Consider the following 23,541-nt stretch of genomic DNA (forward strand, 5'->3'; position numbering starts at 1 on the left):
TCTACCTGCGACTCCACTTTCAAGGAGCTATGAACCTGCACCTCCAAGGTCTCTTTGTTCAGCAACACTCCCTAGGACCTTACCATTAAGTGTATAAGTCCTGCTAAGATTTGCTTTCCCAAAATGCAGCACCTCACATTTATCTGAATTAAACTCCATCTGCCACTTTCAGTCCATTGGCCCATCTGGTCCAGATCATGTTGTAATCTGAGATAACCCTCTTCGCTGTCTATTACACCTCCAATTTTGGTGTCATCTGCAAACTTACTAACTGTACCTCTTATGCTCGTATCCAAATCATTTATGTAAATGACAAATAGTAGAGGACTCATCTAGAGACTATTTCTGTCTTTATAAAAGTTCAGACCTTGATGTTGTCTGGGGAAAGGACGTTGCTGATAGATTCTGTTGCAGTTTGACTAAGACTGACTGGAAAGATTGTAACATTTCAAGTACATTATGCCTAAGAATTATTCTGGTAGCAAAATTTCAATATGTTCATTTATCATTTTACCTTGTTTTTTGGTTGCAGTATTGAATTTACCTTTTTAAACATGAACATGATTCTGAGCACCAGAATACTCTGAAGCAAAGATGGCTAGATTGTTGTTTAATCATGACAAATTTCATTAATGTCCATTAATAGCTGAGCAATTACTCTGCTTTTGAAAACTGTAACATACATTGATTATTGCACTTCAACTACTTACAGTTTGTGCGCAACACCACTTAAAGATGCTTGGAAAATTTCTTTCAGGAGTGGAATTTTTCATTGGCATTAAAATTACTGCAGAGAATGCTAGCTGTTGTTATTTTTCTGTCCATGGTTCAAAGAGCTCACAAAGAGGAGGACTGATTTGTTTGTTTGTGTTTGTGGCATAAATTGCTTAAGAATTGGAAATTTTGATTCATGATGTATTTTGGGGAAAGATTTAAAAGGGACCTAAGGGGCAACTTCTTCACACAAGGGGGTATGTATGGAATTAGCTGCCAGAGGAAGAAGTATAGACTGGTACAATTACAACACTTGAAAGGCATCTGAATGGGTACATGAATAAGAAAGGTTTAGAGGGATGTGAGCCAAATGGCACTAGGTTAATTTACCATATCTGGTTGGTGTGCATTGAATTGGACCAAAGGGTTTGTTTTTGTGTTGTATAAGTCTATGACTCAATGTTGTTTGAACTCTTGTAAATAATATTATTTTACTACTAACTCACACTTTATATTTTTTGGTCAAGATTAACTCTTCAAGATGTCTATTTAATTCACTTTGGATTATTTTCTTTACAGTATATCCGTGATGGCGGAGTTGCAAGATTTAGTGGAACGTTTGGAGAAGTCTGTCAAACGACTGGAGTTGGCATCTTTGAAGATACCAGGTGTTATGTCCCCAGTTTCTGATGCAGTGAATGGGGACAATGGAGGTAGTGCACTTGATTTATTATGTTGGCGCTTTTACGAATGTTGTGAACCAAAAGAAAAGTTTAAGGTAATTAGCAAAAGAGCCAAAAAGCAGTGCAGATATTTTTTGTAATAATTTTTTATGAAAAGATGGTGTCAGCAGATGCAATAAACGCTTTAAAAAGTTAATTACATAAATATACGAAGAACAGGCTAGGGCTGTTTTTCTTGGAGCGTCGGAGGTTGAAGGGTGACCTTAGAGGCTTACAAAATCATGAGGGGCATGGATAGGATAAATAGACACCAGAACTAGAGGGCATAGGTTTAGGGTGAGAGGGGAAAGATATAAAAGGGACCCAAGGGGCAACGTTTTCACACAGAGGGTGGTATGTGTATGGAATGAGCTGCCAGAGGAAGTGGTGGAGGCTGGTACATTTGCAACATTTAAAAGGCATTTGGATGGTATATGAATAGCAAGGATTTGGAGGGATATGGGCTGGGTGCTGGCAGGTGGGACTAGATTGGGTTGGGATATCTGGTCGGCATGGACAGGTTGGACCGAAGAGTCTGTTTCGATGTTGTACATCTCTATGACTCTATAATAAATATTTGCAGGCAAAGTGTAGCACTAATTAGATAGCATTTTAATGAGCTGAAACAACATTTTTATGGACCATTTTGCCACCACCATAGAATTAATGATTCAATGGCATATCTAAATATTGTAATAAGTGCACAAGAGGTCTTTCACTACGCCTCTCATTCCATTTCTGTTGCAACACCCTCGTCCAAACTTCAGGTTCTGCAGCTTAAAAATCATTTGATAATTGCTTATTATACAAGCTTAGAACATGATGGTTGGAGTTATAAAGAAGATTGGCAACCAATAACCATAAGAATCAGCTCAGTCCCAAGGCTGAAGAGGAGGTTGTGGTGTAGTGAAACTCAGTAATTCTGGCAGCATATGTGGAGAGAGCAGAGTTAACATTTTGAGTCCAGTTTTGGATCCCTGGACTCGAAACATTACCTCTCTTTCAGTCCACAGAAGTTGCCAGATCTGCTGAGTTTCTCCAGCGATTTCTGTTTTTGTTTGTTTCAGATCTGCAGCATTGCAGTCTTTTGTTTTATTTAAATGTTATGCAGGCATAGTTTGAATCCTATGATAGCAGATGGTGAAATTTTAATTCACTAAACAGAGTGTATGAGTGTATTGAAGGATGAATAATGGGGTGGGGGGATTCATGAGGTGACATGCATTAGCTCTGAGGAGTTTCTGGGGGGTTGAGGGTAAGGGCTGGGTACTACGTTTTGCTTTCTTTCTCATTACTAATGCATCTGTAACCAGCAATCTGTACACTGATTTCTTTGAAGCCAATTGGTTCAGATATAATGCAATAGTTCTGTTCCTGTGCAATCCTGCATTATAAGGAAATCACGTAATAGCAGTGCAATTTAAACAAATGGGACTGGCATCACGTTATAACCGACACTGGTAAAGAAAGTTTATATTCAACAAATAATGGTCTAAATTCTCCAATTGCGTTAAAACCCATTCATGTTGAAGAAACGCTTCTTGTAGAGAACCGACTAAGATTTAGAAAGACTTATTTGAAAATCATCTTGTGTATTCTGATGACCTGTGCTTTGGGGAAGCCAACAAGTGGTAAGCTCAGCTGCCTTTAATTACTTAGTGCCTACGAGAGTATTTGGCAAAATATAGTTCTGGGGATTTCCTCAAAAGAAAGGCTCTTGGACCCACTATCTCATCAAGTTGCATATTAGATGTCCACTGGACCATGCTAATTATAGCCATGTGTAATGCAGAATTCAGTGGTCATATTTTAATTTCTTTGAATTGTGTTCCCATTTCAAACGTGGCAACATTTTCAATAAAGATCAATGTAAGAAAGTGCTTCTACCTTGAATTCACTTTTCATCATTTACCAGAGTGGGTTCCAAACCTTGTGCCCAGAATACTAGATTGGGGTTCTGGATCACTAGTCCACATTACCTATTCCATAATAAGATCAAATATTTGATGAAATTCCTATTGAAATGAAATACATTTTTGCAATTACCAGCTGTTTCTGTTGGACATTCTTTTAAAGAAGAAGTTTCCTGTATGTTGTCACCTTTAAGATTAATTTATTGTGAAATGAGTTGGGAAAGAAATTAGTGTTTTAACTGCAAATACAAGTACAGATCTTTCTCCTAAAATGCACGTTTCGTCAATGCAGTTTGGCTGTAATGCGATTGGTGAATTGGGGAACCATTTTTTTAAGACGTGAACTCCCGTTGGCTATTATGTAATTCCATCCCGGTTACCTTAAGTCCACTCTGAGTGTATACTTCAGGTCGAGCAAAAGAGGTTGGATGATGGGGCAAATTTTTTGGACTTTGTTGATATTTTCGAGGCTGTTTTTAGAAACATGAAGAATGCTATTGACATCATTGTGAAGGCCTGGGGTGATTGCAGTATGGACTGCTAGCATGCAGTTTGGCAGAAGTTTCTCCCAGATTTTCTTTGTGATTTAAAGGCATTGAACTGTCAGGGGAGCTTCCAGCAATTAAAGAACATTGTGTCGCTCTTGCAAAGCAAGTTGGATTTGAAGAAGTGGAGACTGATCTAAAACAACTTGTGGCTGTAGGGCAAATTGAAGTTGGCGATGAAGACTAAGTCCAGATGCAACACCATGGAAACTCTCCACTTCTCTTTTGTCTTCTATCCTGAGGGAAGTTGGGAATCAGTTGCAGCTCTTAGAAGACAATGATGACAATGAAGAATACAGTGGGATGCAGCAGAATAGCAGTTTGTTGCATAAAGTATTATGTGGCATCCTATGAACAATTTCTTCATGAAAGAAGAAAGATGGCAAAGCAGCAAAAACTAGATGCCTTTTTTAAGCTAATCCCCAAGAAATAGTCAGAGGGCAATGAACCACAGCCATCCACTTGTGGACTGAATATTTTGTCGTAACCCTGCACCCAGAACGGCACCTGAAAGTAATGACGCTGATGATGAACCTAAGCCCCTGTCTTAATATAGTACTGTAACTCAGCAAACTCAAACCCCTAAAAGTATTAAATTTATTGTATTATTTCATTAAAATATCTGATTTTAACATTTCTTAGACTGTGCTATCGTTTGTGTTAGGTTAACTGCAATTTTTGTTTCGTTTTTTTTACTGATATTTTTGGTGGTTCACCCCAACCCTCTCTTTCCCATAGGCCCCATTATTTTTATTGCACAATTTTCTATTACACGAGGTTGCACAAGATTGCAACTACCACATTAAAGCAGAACACACTGTATTTAAAAATGAGGCAATACAGTTTTGAGTAGAATTTTGAAAGAATATGGATAGTAAGACTTTTTTGCTAGAGATGAATAAGGTTTTGATAAGGCTCCCATAGTAAGCTCATTCATAAAGTCAGGAAGTATGGGACGCAGGGAGATTTGGCTATCTGGATTCAGAATTGGTTGGCTGACAAAAGGCAGAGAGTGTTTGTAGTTGGAAAGTATTCTGCCTGCAGGTCAATGTTGAGTGGGGTCCCATAGGGCTCTGTTCTTGGGCCTCTGCTCTTTGTAGTTTTAATAAATGACTTGGATGAGGAGGTTGAGGGGTAAGTTAGTAAATTTGCAGATGACACAAAGGTTGGAGGTGCTGTCGATGGTATCGAGGGCTATTGCCGGCTGCAGCGCAACATTGACAGGATGCAGAGCTGGCCTGAGAAATGGCAGATGGAGTTCAACCTGGATAAGTGCAAAGTGATGCAGTTTGGAAGAGCGAACTCAAATGCTGAATATAGGATTAAAGACAGGATTCTTGGCAGTGTGGAGGAACAGAGGGATCTTGGTGTGCGTACATAGGTCCCTCAAAGTTGCCACCCAAGTGGATAGTGTTGTTAAGGAGTCATATGATGTTTTGGCTTTCATTAACAGGGGGATCGAGTTTAAGAGCCAGGAGGTTTTGCTGCAGCTGTACAAGTCCCTGGTGATACCACACTTGGAAAATTCTGTCCAGTTCTGGTCCCCTACTATAGGAAAGATACAGCAGCTTTGGAGAGGGTGTGAAGAAGGTTTACCAGGATGCTGCCTGGACTGGAGGGCTTGCCTTACAAAGACAGGTTGATGAAGCTCAGACTTTTCTGTCTGGAGAGAAGGAGGAAGAGAGGTGACCTGATCGAGATATACAAGATAATGAGAGGAATGGATAGAGTTAATAGCCAGAGACTTTTCCCCAGGGCAGGATTGACTGGTATGAGGGGTCATAGTTTTAAGATATTAGGAGAAAGTAGAGGGGACATCCGAGAAAGGTTCTTTACGCAGAGAGTTGTGAATGCATGGAATGTGTTGCCGGTGGTGGTGGAAGCAGAGTCATTAGAGACATTTAAGCAACTGCTGGACATGCACGTGGATAGCAGTGAGTTGAGGGGTCCATAGGTTAAGTTATTTTAGCTTACATTAGAATTAACCCTCGGCACAACTTCATGGGCCCAAGGGCTGATTCTGTGCTGTACTTTTCTATGTTCTGTGAATATATTTTGATTAATCAATCGAACTATTGGAGAAAAAAAGTGCATCATTTATTGAATAAAATGGTAGCACTCGTGATTTTTGAATCAATAGTGATGAGCCGTGAACCTGGAACAGAGTAATGGATCAAAGTATTACGAGACTTTTTTTAGTTAATTTTAAAAACAAGGATACTGGTGAAGGAAAGGAAATAGAAGAATAATTGAAGTAATAAACAAAACAAAACTCCGTCGAACCTTAGGTGCTTTTACTTTAAGTGTGGTTACTACACTTTTGGAATGTCCTATGGATATGAAAAGCACCTGATAAATGCAAGTTGTTTCTCTCTTAGTGGCTCTCTCTTTTATTTCTTTCTCTTGTGCACTCTCTTTCTTGTGCACTGTCTGTCACCTACACTTGTGCATGTTCTTGCTTACACACTGGGAGAAAGTGAGGACTGCAGATGCTGGAGATCAGAGTCTAGAGTGTAGTGCTGGAAAAGCACAGCAGGTCAGGCAGCATCCTAGGAGGAGGAGAATCGACGTTTCGGCATAAGCCCTTCATTAGGAATGAGGAGGCATACTTGCTCACATACTGTTACATGTATGAGTTCTTTTGCCCCCCTCTCACTCACTTGCACACTCACTCTGTTCCATGGAGACAACAGCAGCATACAGAGGTGGGTGTAATGGACATCACTAAGGAGAAGGTGCTGGGAAAGCTGAAACATCTGAAGATGGAAAAAGATCACTCAGATCGGATGGACTATACCCGAGAATTCTGAAGGAGATATTTGCAAATGTAGAGACATTGGGTGTGATCTTTCAAAAATCACTGTAGACAGGGAGGGTTCTGAGGACTGGAACACCCTTGTTTTAGAAAGGAAGGAGGCAGAAGACCGGAAACTATAATCCTGTTAGCCTGATCTCAGTCATTGGTAGGATCTTAAGGAGGAGATTGCAGAGTGCTTGGTACTACAGGGTAAAATAGAGCTGAATCAGCAAGACCTTGTCAAGGGGAGATCACGCCAGACAAAAACGTTTGAATTCTTTTGAGGAGGTAATGAGCAAGTTGGACAAAGGAGAGCCAGTGGATTTGATCTATTTGGCTTTGTGGAAGGCTTTTGACAAGAAGGCTGCAAAACAAGGTAGGAGATTATGGTGTTAGGGGAAATGTACTAGCATGGATAGATAATTGGTTGACTGGCAGAAGGTGGATAAAGGGGCCTCTTTCAGGATGGCAGATGGTGATGAGTGGAGTTGCACAGGGGTCGGTATTGGAACTACAGTATTCATGTTTAAAATAAATGATTTGGATGAAGGAACTGAAAGCTAAGCTTGCAGATGATACAAAGATAGGTAGATGGACAGATAATGTTGAGGAGGCAGGGAGGCTGCATAAGGATTTGGACTAGTTAAGAGAATGAGCAAACAAGTAGCAGAATGGAAAATGTGAGGTTATGAACTTTGCTAGGAAGAATAGAAACATGCACTATTTTGTAAAGGGGAAAAGGCTTTAGAAATCTGAAACACAAGGGGATTTGGGAGTCCTCGTTCAGGATTATCTCAAGGTTAACATACAGGTTCAGTTGGCAGTTAGGAAGGCAAATACAGTCTTAGCATTCATTTCAAGAGGGTTCGAATACAAGAGTCCAGAGTGGGATGCTGGAAAAGCTCAGCAGGTCAGGCAGCGGTTCTAGTCAGGCCCCATTTGGAATATTATGAGCAGTTTTGGGAAGGATGTGCTGGCTTTCGAGGGGGTCCAGAGGAGGTTTACAAGAATGATCCTGGGGATAAAAAGACTATCATACAAGGACCGGTTGAGAACTCTGGGTCTGTATCCCAAGATGTTGTGGGAACTTAGGGGCCTTGCAATTTCTTCCCTAGCAGAGATATTTCTTTCATCTGTAACGACAGGTGAGATGCTGTAGGACTGGAGAGTGGCTAATATGCTTTTATTTAAGAGAGGCTCTAAGGAGAAGTCTGGGAATTATAGACCTGAGTTTGGCAAGTTGGACTTGATTCTGGAAGATATGAGTTACATGGATTTGGAGAGGCAAGGACTGCTTAAGGATGGTCAGCACATTTTGTGAGATGGAAATTACATTTTACAACCTTGATTGAGTTTTTTGAGGAGGTAACCAAAAGGTTTGATTGAGGGCAGTGTGGTAGACATGAGTCACATGGACTTTAGTAAAGCCTTTGTCAAGATTCCACATGGTAGACTATCCAGAAAATTTAGGTCCCATTGGATTCAGGGATAGCTTGCCAATTGGATACAAAATTGGCTTAACGGTAGGAGTCTAGGGTGGTGGTGGAGGGTTGTTTTACGGACTCGAGGCCTGCGATCAGCAGTGTTCCATAGGGATGGGTACTGGGTTCACTTTTGTTTGTCATTTATATGAACGATTTAGATGAACATTTAGGAGATACAGTTAGTAACTTTGCAATTGACACCAAAATTGATGGTGTAGTGGACAGTGAAGAAGGTTATCTAAGATTACAAAGAGATCGTGATCGATTGGGTCAGTGGGCTGAGGAATGGAAGATGAAGTTTCATTTGCATAAAGTGAGATATTGCATTTTGGTAAAACAAACAAGGACAGGACTTGTACAATTAAAGATATGTAAAAACAAGGGCTGCAGATGCTGGAAACCAGATTCTAGACTAGAGTGGTGCTGGAAAAGCACAGCAGTTCAGGCAAGCATCTGAGGAGCAGGTCCTGGGTAGAGTTGTAAAGGGACCTAGGGATTCATATTTCTTTGAAATTTGCATCACATGTAGACAGGTTAAAAAGGTGTTTACTATGCTTGTCTTCGTTGCTCAGACCTATGAGTATAGGAGTTGGGATGTCCTGTTGAGGCTGTTCAGGATTTTAGTGAGGTCTCTGCTGGAGTACTATGTCCAGTTCTGGTCTCCCTGTATTATCAAGCTGGAGAAGGTTCAGAAAACGTTTACCAGGATTTGCTGGGAATAAAGATGGTCTGGGATTTTTTTCACTGGAACATAGGTTGAGGGTAGGCCTTATAGAGATTTATCAAATTATGAAGGGCATAGATAAGGTGATTAGCAAGGGTCTTTTCCCTAGGATGGGGGAGTTTAAAACTAGGGAGCATATAATTAAGGTGAGAGGAGAACTCTTTTTAAAAAGGACACGAGGGCCAACTTTTATACACCGGATACTTTGTGTGTGCAATGAATTGCCAGAGGAAGTAGTGGATGCAGGTACAGTTACAACATTTAAATGACATTTTGATAAGTACATGAATAGGAAAGGTTTGGAGAGAGATGGGCCAAATGCAGGCAAGGGGGCCTGGTTTGCTTTGAGTTGACGTGGACTAGTTGAACCAAAGGCTCTGTTTCCATGTTGTATGATCAAAAGACTCTCCTCAATGGAATGTTGGCCAGGGCTGGAAATGGTTAAAGCTTGAATGGTGAGACTGCAAGTTGCTCAAGCTGAACGAGTGGATGTGCTAATAGTCACCTACATGATGGTGGCTACTCTGACCAATCAAGGAGAAGGGAAGCAGTTCTAGTACCTGTTTGGAAGGATCAGCGCTTTACAACACAGTGTGGATGTCTCTGATTAGATGGAAGCCAATATGAGATCAGGGATAAAACCCAGTATTACCTAAGCCCTCCAGTGTAACTCTAGACAGAAACAGCACATGAGTAACCCTTTGCCAGGAGATGACATGAAACAGAAAAAAGGAGTTGTGTAGCCTGGCCAGCTGATCATTTCTGGGTAATGCAATTTGATTTAAGTGCAGTATTGAGTTAGTGGAAGGATGACTAATGTGATTTCTTTACCTGTTTATAATTTGTATTTGGGAATATTTTGAAATTTGGATATTTTTGATACTTAAATACTTGATGTTGAAATTTGACACTTTTGAGACTCTTGAGAACAAGAGTGAGTTGATTAAGTTAAAGAGTACTCTGTGCCTTCAGCTTACTTTCACTGAGGTTAACTGTTGTCTCAGACAGATACAACCAATAGGAGTTTAGAAGGATGAGAGGGGATCTGATTGAAACTTGTAGAATACTGAGAGGCATGGATAGAATGAACATGGAGAAGATGTTTGCATTAATAGGAGAGACTAGGACCAGAGGGCACAATCTCAGGGTGAAGGGACAATCCTTCTTCAGATCTGAGTTGAGGAGGAATTTCTTCAGCTGGAGGGTAGTAATCTATGGAACTTATTCTCTCTAGAGACCAAGTTATTATGTGTAGTTAAGACAAGATCGGTCTTGATTCGGAAAGGGATCAATGGTTACGGAGAGAAGGCAGAAGAATGGGGTTGAGAAATTCGTCAGCCATGATCGCATGGAGGAGCATACTTGATGGGCCCAATGGCCTAATTCTGTGCCTATATGTTATGGTGGCACTTTTAACCCTCTCTGGACACTTTTTCTCTCATTTGGTGCTCTCCTGTTTGGCTTATCCTTTCTTGCATTTTAAAGTGCTCTCTCCTGGTGGTGTTCAGCTCAAACTACCTCTTGGTGTTGTTCAGTGCACACACTCTCTTACTGTTGTTTGGTGTGTACTTTTTGTTTGCTGCTGTTCAGTGTGCACTGTCGCTTGGTCTTGTTCAGCCGTGCTCTCTCGTCATTTGGCAACCTCTTTCTCGTCTTCAGTCTGCTCTCGGTGTGATTCAGCATGTTTGCACTTCTTGGTTTGGTGTGTGCTTTCTCTCGCTCTGTCTTGGCATGTGCTTTTTCTTTTTGTCATCATTCAGCCTTCACTTTTACTGCATCTCTTGTTTGGTGCTCACTCTTATTCTTATTTACCAGCCATTCTGGCTCATGCCCACTCTTTCACTCGCGCATGTTGTATCGCTTTCTAGCTTGTAGCACTGTCTCTTTCTCTTGTGAATTATCTCACTCACTTGCATGTGTGTACTGTCTCTCAGGCTCTGAAAGTCAGAAGTCACACAACACCAGGTTATAGTCTATCAAGTTTATTTGAAATCACAAGCTTTCAGAGTGTAGCCCCTTCGTCAGGTGAAGTTGAGGCTATGCTCCAAAAGCTTGTGATTTCAAATAAACCTGTTGGAGTAAAACTAGTGTCATGTGACTTCTGACTTTGTCCACCCCAGTCTTAACACCGGCACCTCCACCTCTTAATCTTTTGTGCAACCTCTGATTCTGTCTTACGCATAACGTGTATGCACACATGAGACTCTTTTTCACATTCCCTTTCTCTCAATAATATCTTCTTATTTAGTTTAATATCTCCTTATTTTAAGTATATTTCTGATTTTTCTTTTTTCCTGGGGACTGTAACATTAAAACTCTCTTGCTTCTCTCTCCATTGCATAAATTAACAACTTCTTGATAATTTTCCCATCAAGGTATTCCTCATAGTGTTAGTGCTTTAACTTCAGGGCAGGGCTAGAATAGGAGAGGTTTGGAGTGATATGGGCCAGGTGAAGGCAGGTGGGGCTAGTGTAGTTTGGGAACATGATCGGCATAAACTGGTTGGACTGGATGGTCTGTGTGCATGCTGTACTACTCTGAATGTATGACTAGAACTGGTGTCTTGGGGAAAATATTTGTTAGTGCAGTTGGGGAGGGTTTAAACTAAAATAGCAGGAGGATAGGAACCTATATAGGGAGACAGAAGAGAGGGAAACAAAGGTTAAAAACAAAAGATGATAAGAAATAAGAAAAGTGATAGGCTGAGAATTCAAGGGCAAGAAACATACAGGACGACCATGCAAAATAATGCTAATGGGACTGAATGTTAAAAACGCAAGCCTTAGAGCCTTGTCTTAATGCACAGAGCATTCTCAATAAAGTGGGATGAATCAGTTGTGTAAGTAGATTCAAACAGGTGATATAGTTAGGAATACGGAGATGTGACCAGGGATGAAAACTGAATACCTGGGGTACTGAACTCTTAGGAAGGATGGACAAAAAGGACAAGAGAGTCAGGTAGCATGGCTGGTTAAAGAGGAAATTAATGTAATAGTGATGAAGGATATTAGCTCTGGTTAAATAGAATCAGTATGGGTAGAGCTAGAAATAAAAAAGAATGGAAAATTTATAGTGGACGTTCCATATAGACCTCTAAATGTATTGGTAACGTTAGGGAAGGCATTAAACAGGAAGTTAGGGATGCAAGCAATAACGAGCTGTAATTATGGGCAATTTTAATCTGCATATTGATTAGGAAATCAAATCTGTAGCAATATCATAGAAGATGAATTCCTGGAATGTGTAGGGGATGGTTTTCTGAATCAACACATTCAGGATCCAACTAAAGAACAGGCCATCCTCGACTGGGTATTTAGAAACCAGATAAAGGAATAATTAGTGATCTTGCCATGCTTAGGGAAGAGTGACCATAATGTAGGATTCTTCATTAAATGAAATTGTAGATTCTGATATGACCATCGTGAATCTAAATACAGGATACTATAATGGTATGAGGCACAAGCTGGGGCTATGATATATTGGGGAATGTTACTGAAAGGGATGATGATAGATAGGCAATGGCATTTAAAGAGCACATGGACGAACTGCAACAGTGTTATTTTCTTATTTCAGAATGAACAAAAAGACTGCAGATGCTGGAAATGAGAAGCTAAAATAGAAATTACTGGAAAAAAAACTAAACCGGTCTGGCAGCATCTGTGGAGAGAATGCAGAGTTAATGTTTTGGGTCCAGTGATCCTTCTTCAGAACTTGGCTTTGGAATGGTCACTGGACCTGAAATATTAACTTTGCTTTTTCTCCACAGTTGCTGCCAGACCTGATGAGATTTTCCAGCAGTTCCTATTTTGCAATTGTTCATTCCTGTTTGGCGCAAAGCTAAAATTAGAAAAGTGGTTTGACCATGGCTAACAAGGAAAATTAGTATTTATTACAAGGAAGAGGCATACAAATTGGCCAAAAAGCAGCAGATGTAACTAGTGGTAGCAGTTTAGATTTCAGCAAAGGAGGACAAAGGGATTGAGTAAAAAGGGGGGGAAATCAAGGGGGGGAAGCTTGTAGGGAATGTACAAACTGTAAAAGTTTCTATAGAAATGTGAAGAGAAGAGTTACTGAAGACAAATGTAGGTCCTGTACAATCAGAAACAGGACAATTTATAATGAGGAATATAGAGATTAAATACCAACTAAAATACATTCTTTGCCGCTGTCTCACAAAGGAGGACACAAGTCCCAAAAAATGTTGACGAATTCAGGGTATGGTGACAGGGAGGAATTGAAGGAATTCAGTACGAGAAGGGAAATAGTTTTGAGGAAATTGATGGGATTAAAGATCAGTAAATCCCCAGTCCCTGATAACTACACTCCAGAGCACTCGAGGAAATGGCCCTAAAAATAGTGGGTGTGTTGGTGGTCATCTTCCAAGTATGGATTGAAGGGTAGCTAATGTAACCCCACTATCAAAGAAAGGAGGTAGAGAGAACATGCAGAATTATAGACCATTTAGCTGTACACTTTTGGAAGGGGAGGGGTATAATGTTAGAGTCCGTTAGCAAAGATTTAATAGCAGACTACTTGGAAAACTATGATAATTGGGGAGAGTCAACATGGATTTACAAAAGGGAAATCATGCTTGATAACTCTACTTAGATGACATTTTTGAGGATGTAATTAAAAGCTGTAGAGTTGTTGAGAGGGATCCAGTTGATGTGGTTTACTTGGACTTTTTAAAAAGGCTTTTGATAAGGTACCACATAAGAGAATAGCATGTAAAATTAAAGTGCATGGGATTGGAGGTAATGTGCTGACATGGATAGACAACTGGTTGACTGAAAGAAAACAGTAGGAATAAATAAGTCTTTTTTCAAGAGGCAGGTAGTGACTAATGGGGTGCCACGGGATTCAGTGTGAGGGCACTGGCCTTTGACAATTTTTGTTAATTATTTAAATGAGGAAACTTAATGTAATAGTTCCATGTTTGCAGATGACACAAAATTGGGAGGGAGAATTGAGGTGACTGCGGAGAAGCTTCAGATTGATTTGGACAAGTTGAGTGAGTGGGTAGTGCATATCAGATGCAGTATAATGTAGATGAATGTGAGGTTATCCACTTTGGTAGCAAAAATGGGAAGGCAGATGATTATATGAATGATGATAGATTGGAAAGGAGGATTTGCAGCAAGATCTGAATGTCCATGTATACTAATTTGCTATAAGTAAGCATGTAGGTGCAAGATGTCAAATGGTATGCTGGCCTTCACTTAGGATTTGAGCACAGGAACAGGGATGCCTTGCTGCTTGGGCCTTCATAAGACCATACCTGGAGTATTGCGTGCAGTTTTGATTCCTTCCTTGAGGAAGGATGCTCTGGCTACTGAGGGCATGTAATGAGATCAACGAGCCAAAGCCCCCCAACCCAATTTGTATATTTAAGCAGTTTAATATTTCTTTAAAGGAAGCAATTATGGTTGAATATAACTTCTGTTTTCTCCTTTTCATAGTTCAAGATCTGGCACCATATGTGGAAGCTTTCGATGTTGTGTTGGCAGGTCCTGTTGCAGATTTTATGAAGCACAGTAAGATCCTTGGGGAAGATGTGGAGAAACATGTAAGTAGTTAAATCTGTGCTATTCTAGAAAGCTGACCTTGAATTGACTATGCATAAATAGATCACATTCTTTTCATCTGTATTGATCTTCAGTAATATAAGTTTTACCATATTTTGTACAATCCAAGGTCACTTGCAGGGTTCTGTGGTTTGCCATTGCTTCATTACACTATTTTTTCCTGTTTTTGGATAGGTATTATCCTGTATTCCATAAGTTCTATTTATGTACCTGCTTTTGTTCTTCACGGGCCCCAATTAAAGGTCAAAGGAACTGATGTAAGCCCAGGAACCTTTTTAAAATGTTTATATTACATGGAATCCACTGGATAATGACCTTTTTGGCTCACCTGGTGTAAATTGGTGTTTATTGTCAACATGGGATCTCCCATGCTAATTACCTCCTCCCACTTGACCCAGTGTTGCTGTTTCTATTTTAGCTACTCCTGCCAGAAGATCTTTTGTCATGACATGTCATGCTTGTCTGTCTTGTCCGACACTTATACATCCATTTTACCTCATATCCATTGTACTCTTGAGATGTCCATTGTCGATCTGTGTTTGGATCAAATCCTCTTTCTGCTGCCTTCCACTTTGCCCTCGAAAATAGATCTATAACTTTTCAGTGTTAGTAAAAAGGCTGAAGTATTGACACATTTGTTTTTGGATTTTAATGTTTTTAGTTCTTTTGCTTTTGCAATTTCAAAGAGCTCTTCATTTGTTTTATTGGCTGTGTATAGAATTTTTAAAATCTCAGCACCTACATTTTAAAGGTCTCTAATTTCATCCACAGATTTGTATTTATTGTCCAGGTGTTAGGCCTACAGGAAAGTTGATAGAATGTAGCATCCTATGAGCTTTTTCCTTATTAGAAATTTGAATTTTCTTGTTGTTAACATCTCCTTCACCTTCTCAAAATTAACTGTGTCAATCTCTAGTCTTGTGACTTCTGCATCATACCTGTTATCCTCTGTAATCATTTGTCCTAAATAACTTACCCCCCTGTTCCAGTATGACACTATTTAGTTAAGATTTCATTGTAATTTTTTATTAATTCCTTCTAAGTGACATTGTTTTTTACTTTTTAATATTCTTCCTCAATCCATATTTGAAACTTTTAGACTTGACTTGATGTGCAATATTTTATGAAGCGTTTCTAAATTGGCAAGTAGAGCTGTGCCATCGGTGAGTCACAATTTTATGCTCGTCTCCAATTTCTACCCCTGCAAGTGCAACATCATCTTCTCTAAATACCTGTTCTACGTACAGATTTAATAATTTTGGTGACAGTTTCAAGGCTTGCCATACTGTTCACTTGAGACATTTCAAATTGTCTCTCTTCTAGTCTGATATTTGCTGTTGGTCCCAGTATAGTTCAGACAATTCTCATGTCTTTACAACTAATGATGTTGACCTAATATCATTTTGTTAAAGTAACAAGATGAATATATTGCATAAGCATATTGTGTTCAAAGTAAAAATTAGCAGTGAAAAAACCCAGTAATATCTAGGCTAGTGTTATGCTTCATGAAAAAGGTGAATCTGTGAACTGTGAATTGTATTAGTCTGATTGTTCATTAATGTGCACATGGATTTCAAAGAGAGAATTTGTGTGGCATTTTGGAGAATAGGTGAAACCTGCGCACTGAAAAGTAGATGATTTGTAGCTGGGAAACATTCAAGTTACAAGACAGACAATGAAGCAGAAGGGTAGATGGCATTTGTGAATTTAGAAACAGGCTTGATATCCCAAATGAATTTAGTTATAGGTGAACTTAGAGATAGAATGCATAGTTTAAAGTGGACACTTTGGAGATTGATCAGAACAGGAAACTACGATATGCTGTCTTATGGTGACATCACAACATGTAATGCTGTAGTACAGGGGCAGTAGTAGTCTATCAGCGTGTGTGGATCTATCTTTCATAAGACCCAAGAGATAACAAATGTGTCAATACTAAAATCAAAAATTCCAGACTGCAACATCAAGTCTAATCAACATTATTATCCTCTGAAGCTTACCACAGTGGAAGCAGTTGCATCCCAGAAAGGCGTCAGAGTACATCTGTTATAGGAAGATAAGTCTATTGCATTTGGTTCTAAAGTTTACAACAGCTCAGGCAAACAAATCCAGCATAGAAGAGGAAAGCCATCCTTTAGTTTTTTATAATACAATGGTTTCAAATGTCTCTATTCAGGAAGCATTTTATGATTCATAGCAATCACAAACTGGAAATGATCTGTTGAAAACCTCTCTCAAATGCACCTCCACGGCTACAGCATCTAATTGTGATGGTCATGTTGTGAGGTACGATACAAACCAGGCTCACAAGGCTGTTCCGGATGCTCTTTGCAAACTTTCAGATCCAACTGAGAACAAGGAAGTCTCCATGTCAATCGCATTCGGTGTCATTCATATTAGTCCTAGCTAAGCAGAACAGATTCTGGAAGCTATTTTTGATGTCTAGCTGTGCCAACTCAGGGTGCATCATCAGAGGATAACCTGAACACACTCAACAAATCCCTGAGTGAACATCTTTTCTGAACATTCAGAAATCATGAGGATTATCTTGCAGAATGTAACCTTCAAAGGCAAACAAATGATTAATCCACAAACTCTACATTGTGATATGCTTTACTGTATGCACATGGGTCACATGTTCACAGAAAAATCAAGATGTTATCATGTAAAAATATCTATTGGCCTGACATCGATAAATTGATCAAGTTGTATGAAACATGTCAACCTCAACAAATGGGAGAATAACCTTATCCACACTACATTCTTTCTGAGGCATGGCACAAGATTGAATCTGATATTTTCTCTACATCCTCGTGATTATTTTACCAATTTATTTTAAGAGACAAATTAAAAATACCGCATGCATTGTACATTAACTGCCATATTAATTATGTTTAATGTTTCTTCAAGCTTTCTGATTATGGTATGCAGTACAAATTCAATACACAATGAGGTATTTTAGGTGTTGGAGGTGATCTCCTCAAATTCCAGGAGCAGCAGTTACTATTTTACGGGCTGTTGCATTGCTTTGGAACTTTGGGGGGAGAAAAGTACAAAACAACAGCACTTAAAAACAGCTGGAAGACAGACAAAGGCAGTGACTACATGGTCAGAGAAAGAAACATAATACTGATGTCTGACACGGTAGTGAATCTGCACAGTTATTACATTTGCCGTTTGAGTCCAAGTATCTCTGGACATCTGGGAAAGTTAACAACAACGAAATTCATACCTGACCTTGGATGAACCTGTGTGTGAGAGAGCTCACAGCCCAGGATCAGATAAGCGCATAGCTTTTGAATGTAAACTTGCTGTAAATCTACAATAGTGAGTAGAGTGGGTTCGTTCTTGGTGAGATCTGTCACTTGATTAAAATTTAAAAATATAAACCATAAGTGCAAGATTTGTGTAGGTTTGTAGCTCAGGTTGAGGTTTAGGGTGTAGGTTTGCTCGCTGAGCTGTAGGTTTGATGTCCAGCCTTCACTTGGAGGTCGCCACTGATGATGTTACCTCGCCAGGTAATGAAACGTCTGGATATCAAACCTACAGCTCAGCGAGCAAACCTACACCTCATAAACCATAAGTACTGGGTTAGTCTGAAGCAATGTTTTCTTTTTAGAACAATGAAATGGTGCTATTTTCTGGGCTGTAGATTGTAAAGGAACAAAGATGGCCTTTAGTAGAGTGATGCGCTCTTCCTTTCAGATGCAGGAATTTGGGGAGAGTTTCCATGTTACTAATGATTGTGTGCGCAGAAAGTGTTCTTGGTTGCGAATCCTATCAGATAGCATGGTTCGGTTAGAGTGCCAGGTTAGAGGCAATAAGGAATTTACAGGAGCTTGGGGTGTGATGGATGGCAGTTACAGGAAGAGAGAAAAACTGCCATTACAGTCAGGTAGATGGGTTAACTTCAGGAAAGGTAGGAGGAGGAGGCAGGTGGTGCAGGAGTCTCCTGTGGCTATCCCCATCTCAAGCGAGTATGCTGTTTTGGAAAGTGTAGGGGGTGATGGACTCTCAGGAGAATGTAGCACATCAAGCCAAGTTTCTGGTATTGAGAACAGTTCTAATGTTATGTGGGGTACATCGGGTTCCAAGTGATCAATTGTGATAGGGGACTGTAAAGTCAGAGGCACAGGCAGACATTTCTGCAGCCAGCAGCAAAAAAAATCAGAATAGCGTGTTGCCTCCCTGGTGCCAGGATTAAGGATATCCCAGAGGGTGCAGATAGTACCGTCCAAACCCCCAGTCACTTTCATCGAGAAGGACAGGGTAACAGATACTTGGGAACATCACAACATACAATTCACCATCCTTTCTTGGAAATATATTGCTATTCCTTCAATGTCACTGGCTCAAAATCCTGAAATTCCCTCCCTCACAGCATTGTTCATCTACCTATAGCACATGGAGTACAGCGGTTCAAGAAGGCAAATCTCTAGCATGTTCTCAAGGCAACTGGGGATGGCAATGAATGCTGGCCCAGCCTGCAATGCCTACATCCCACAAGTGAATGAATAAAAAAAGGTTGAATAGAAAATATCTATTAAGTTTCACTAAAATTTCAGATATAAGTTACATTTTACATGATGTCCTGTTGGAGAGAGTTCTTATTGCATACTGGTAGTGTCCCTATCTCTGAGCCAGGAAACTATTTTCTGAATAGTTTTAAAAAGAAATGATGCCCTACCTGAGTGTACTTCCTAATTTTGCAGCAGTACACTGATGCAGTTGCAAGCATTAAATCCAGGTGTAATTTATTCAGACCTTGTCTTGTCATGGAGATATAGTCATGTGCGCATGCTGGGAATTGCTATCCGTTAGCTTGAAATAAAGCTTTTCAGCAGAAAATCTGTTAGATTCAAGCTTGAAACCTCTTGGAGAGAAAAAACCCTCTCATAGAAAATATTACTTAAAGATGTATATTTATATGTATATCTTTAAAAATTGCTACTGTATAGCTTTACCTTAATTCTCTCTCACTTTTAATCTGTAATTGACATCCACAACATAGCAAGTTCATATCAGTGCTTCCATTGACCTATCTTCTTTCATTTCCTAATAGATTTAAATTTCACATTTCCTTACTATCGCCTTATTAGAATAGTCAAGTCAACTTTCCTTATTTTGATCTTATTGGTATATTTTCATTTCAGATTTGATATATTTTGCATTTGAAAAGTTAAAAGACATAGGTGCGTGCAAACTGTGATGCTGAAGGAGAGCTTGAGGACCTCCCCTGAAAGCAGCATTAACACATTTGGCATAAACTGTGATTTTCAACAGATGGTAATTAAATCATCAGCAACAGTCAAAGGCATAGCATTGGTTTTCACATGTAACTCAACCTCCCCACCACCTCTCCCAATTCTTCCACTGCTGCTAATTATCAGAATGCCCATTCAATGTTGAGTTGAGGATCCAGCCCATCCCCTGTGGTATACTACTCATGACATCCTTTTGGCTTGGAAAAGACCTATTTATTCCTACTCTCTGCTTCCTTTATGTAGTCAATATCCTATTAATGCTAATATGTAACCCCCAACACCATGAAATTTTATTTTTCATAATAAACCTTTTGATGTGGCATCTTATCAATATCTTCTGGAAATCTAAGGACTTTGGTTCTCCTTTCTCTACAGCACAAGTTACTACTTCAAAGAAATGCAATAAATTAGTTAAACATGATTTCCCTTTGACAAACCATGTTGGTGCTGCCTCATTACCGTGAGTATATCCAAGTGACCTGTTATAATGCCTTTAATGTTAGGACCATTAGTTTTTCTTTATTTTCATTATTTTGGTTCAGAGCTGTGAGCTGACAAATTTTTACGACACAGTAAAATTAAAATATTCAATGACCCTCAACATTGACCCCCATGATTCCTAACTGGACTTACTGAATAATCAGTACCAGACTTTGTGAATAACGGACACCAGGCACTGGGTTTATAGCTTAATCAAAAGAATTATTAATACAATAGCTTTAGCTGGGCTAAGTTAAGCAACAAAATAAGCTAATTAATGGCTATGATTTAACCCCAACCATCTTTGATTCTAGCCCCAACTCTCACACAGTTAAGGGATAAATCCAAAGAAAAATAAATGAGATGTAACTGGTCAGTTCATTTAAGCAGTGCCCACAATCTAAACTATTACAGACACAGATTTGTATCTCATTTGTTTCTGTAGCTTGGACTGTGAATACTCTATAGATGGTCTGACTCCAAAGAAGTGTTACGTTCAAACAGATGGTGGATGTTTGACTATTAACAGGGGTGTCACAGGGCGACCAGTGTCAACTAGTCTAAGAAAAAGAATCCAAAGTTTAAAGCTACTTGAAAGTGTGTTTTTATTAAGATTGTGGGTATCAAGAATGCAGAAAGGAGATCTGATTGCTGTCTGGTTATCCTCCAGTGATCAGTTTATTGAAATTTCAGCGAATAGAACCACAGTTATAAGTACTAAATCAATATTCATCAGAGCCTGCTGGAAACTGTTTGCATTAACTGGCGACTACAGAAACAAATGAGATACAAATCTGTGTCTGTAATAGTTTAGATTGTGGACACTGCTTAAATGAACTGACCAGTTACATCTCATTTATTTTTCTTTGGATTTATCCCTTAACTGTGTCTTTTTTTTGACTGTGTGAGAGTTGGGGCTAGAATCAAAGATGGTTGGGGTTAAATCATAGCCATTAATTAGCTTATTTTGTTGCTTAACTTAGCCCAGCTAAAGCTATTGTATTAATAATTCTTTTGATTAAGCTATAAACCCAGTGCCTGGTGTCCGTTATTCACAAAGTCTGGTACTGATTATTCAGTAAGTCCAGTTAGGAATCATGGGGGTCAATGTTGAGGGTCATTGAATATTTTAATTTTACTGTGTCGTAAATATAGGAAGACTGATTTGGCAGTCTGTCTTCATGTCATAATAGCTTCTAATATCATCCAAAAGAACAGGGTGTGCTGCTGACATCTATCTCTACCTCACCACCCCTCTAAACACCTTCCATGGTTCCTAATTGTCAGAAATCTAATGTAGAAATTTCCTTAACTAAATTTTTTAAAATAAATTTCCGCCTATTGCAAATTCCATTCCTTAGTGGCCAGTTCTAGAGATCTGCAGCACAGAAAAAGGCCTTTTGGCCCATTGCCCACACGTGGGTCAATACAATTCTATTCTTCCAGATGTATTGCTGCTTTAATGATTGCAACCTGTTTGATGCCAAACTAAGCTTTGAATCATCACTTGCATCTGCATCGTCATCAGTAAGACCACCTATTTCCCTACTGTAACATTGTCTGAATCCATGCTGGTGAAACACATGTCTGTGCCTTTTCTGGTACAACAGTACTTCACTGCATTCTTAGCTGGCAAATCATATTGTCGTACTAAAGTCTGATTGTCTCAACTCAAGCTAGGTCCTTTTCATCTATCACTCCTGTGTTCGCTTACCTATTGATTCCTCCAACTGTGACTTTGTCGTTCCCTAAACAACAACATAAGTTTATATAGCCCCTTCTATGAAACATTCCAAGACACATCACAAGAGAATTATAAACCAAATCATAACTTCAAGACACATAAGGACTGGATTTTAAGATACTCTTGTGGGCAGACAAAGCAGCAAATGGGCTAGCAAAGTAGCACACCATCTCACCTGCCCACCATTCCACAACTTTATAAGTTAGAGACAAAAAAACACTGCGGATGCTGGAATTCAACATAGACAAGCAGGAGGCTGGAAGAATGCAGCAAGCTAGGCAGCATCAGGAGGTGGAGAAGAAGTTTTGAGTGTAACCTGTTTTCAGGAATGGGGGTGGGTGTAAAGGGAGCTGCAGATAAAGGGGGTGGTGGGGGCAGCGTGGTGAAGTGGGGATAGGTGAAGACAGGCAGAGGGTACGATCTGATTACTCCTGGGAAGAATGCATCTGGTAGGTGGCTGAGAGGAGTGGAAGAGGGTGCTGGGAAGGGAGGTCATTTGAAATTGGAGAACTCAATGTTGAGTCTTCCTTCCAGGCTGTAAGCTGTGGGGGTGGAAGATGAGATGTTGTTCCTCCAATTTGCAGTTTGGTTCGTTGTGGCAATGGAGGAGGCTAAGGATTGTCATGTTGGAAAGGGAGTGGGAAGGGGAATGAAAATGGGCAGTGACTAGGAGGTTCGGTTGGCCCCTGTGGGTTCTGCTGAAATGCTCGGCGAGCCATTCCCAAAGTTTACGTTTGGTCTCCCTGATATAGAGAAGACCATATCGGGAGCACCTGATGCAGTAAACTACGTTAGAAGTGAACCTCTGTCTCACCTGGAAGGACTATTTAGGGCCCTACTTGGAGGTGAGGGGGGGATGGGGGTTGTGTGTCAGCAGGTTTTGTATCATTTCCAGTTGCAGGGGAAGGTACCTGGGGGTTCAGGGGGATTGGTGGTGCCAACCAAGGACTGGAGAAGGTAACGGTCCTTGCAGAAGCCAGAGAGGAGTGAGGAGGGGGAAGATGTTCGTGGTGGTGGGGTCTAATTGGAATTGGCAGAAGTGTTTAAGGATGATGTGTTGGATGCGGAGACTGTTGGGGTGGTTGGCGAGGACAAGGAGGGAAGTCTGTCTTCATTGCATTTGGATTGGGGATGGGTTTAAGGCAGTGGAATGGGAAATGGAAGTGGTGCGATGGAGGGCTGTCTGGATGACGGGGGTGAGACAGCCCTCCACCAAACCACCTCCATTCCCAGTTCCATTGCCCTAACCCCCCCCTTCAAACGCAATAAAGACAGAGTCCCCCTTGTCCTCACCTACCACTCCAACAGTCTCCGCATCCAACACATCATCCTTAAACACTTCTGCCAACTCCAATTAAACTCCATCACCAAGAACGTCTTCCCCTCCTCACCCCTCTCTGCCACCCACAAGGACCGTTCCCTATGCCAGTCCTTGGTTTGCACCACACTACCCAACAACCCCCGAACCCCCTGGTACCTTCCCTTGCAACCGGAAAAAATGCAAAACTTGCCAGTTCACCCCCTCCCCCACTTCCATTCAGGGCCCCAATCAGTCCTTCCAGGTGAGAT

General features: G+C 40.2%; 1 protein-coding gene across 2 annotated transcripts in view; it reads left to right on the forward strand.

The window, feature by feature from the left end:
* cap2 (cyclase associated actin cytoskeleton regulatory protein 2) overlaps nt 1-23,541 on the forward strand; it is a 236,921-nt gene that overhangs the window by 41,158 nt on the left and 172,222 nt on the right. For both annotated transcript variants that reach the window (XM_043719122.1, XM_043719123.1), the window contains exons 2-3: nt 1,294-1,427; nt 14,359-14,465. In XM_043719122.1, coding sequence (XP_043575057.1) covers nt 1,294-1,427; nt 14,359-14,465 — 241 coding nt within the window. The remainder of the gene's footprint in view (nt 1-1,293; nt 1,428-14,358; nt 14,466-23,541) is intronic.

Source organism: Chiloscyllium plagiosum, chromosome 29 (assembly GCF_004010195.1).
Source record: "Chiloscyllium plagiosum isolate BGI_BamShark_2017 chromosome 29, ASM401019v2, whole genome shotgun sequence".
NCBI lineage: Eukaryota > Metazoa > Chordata > Chondrichthyes > Orectolobiformes > Hemiscylliidae > Chiloscyllium > Chiloscyllium plagiosum.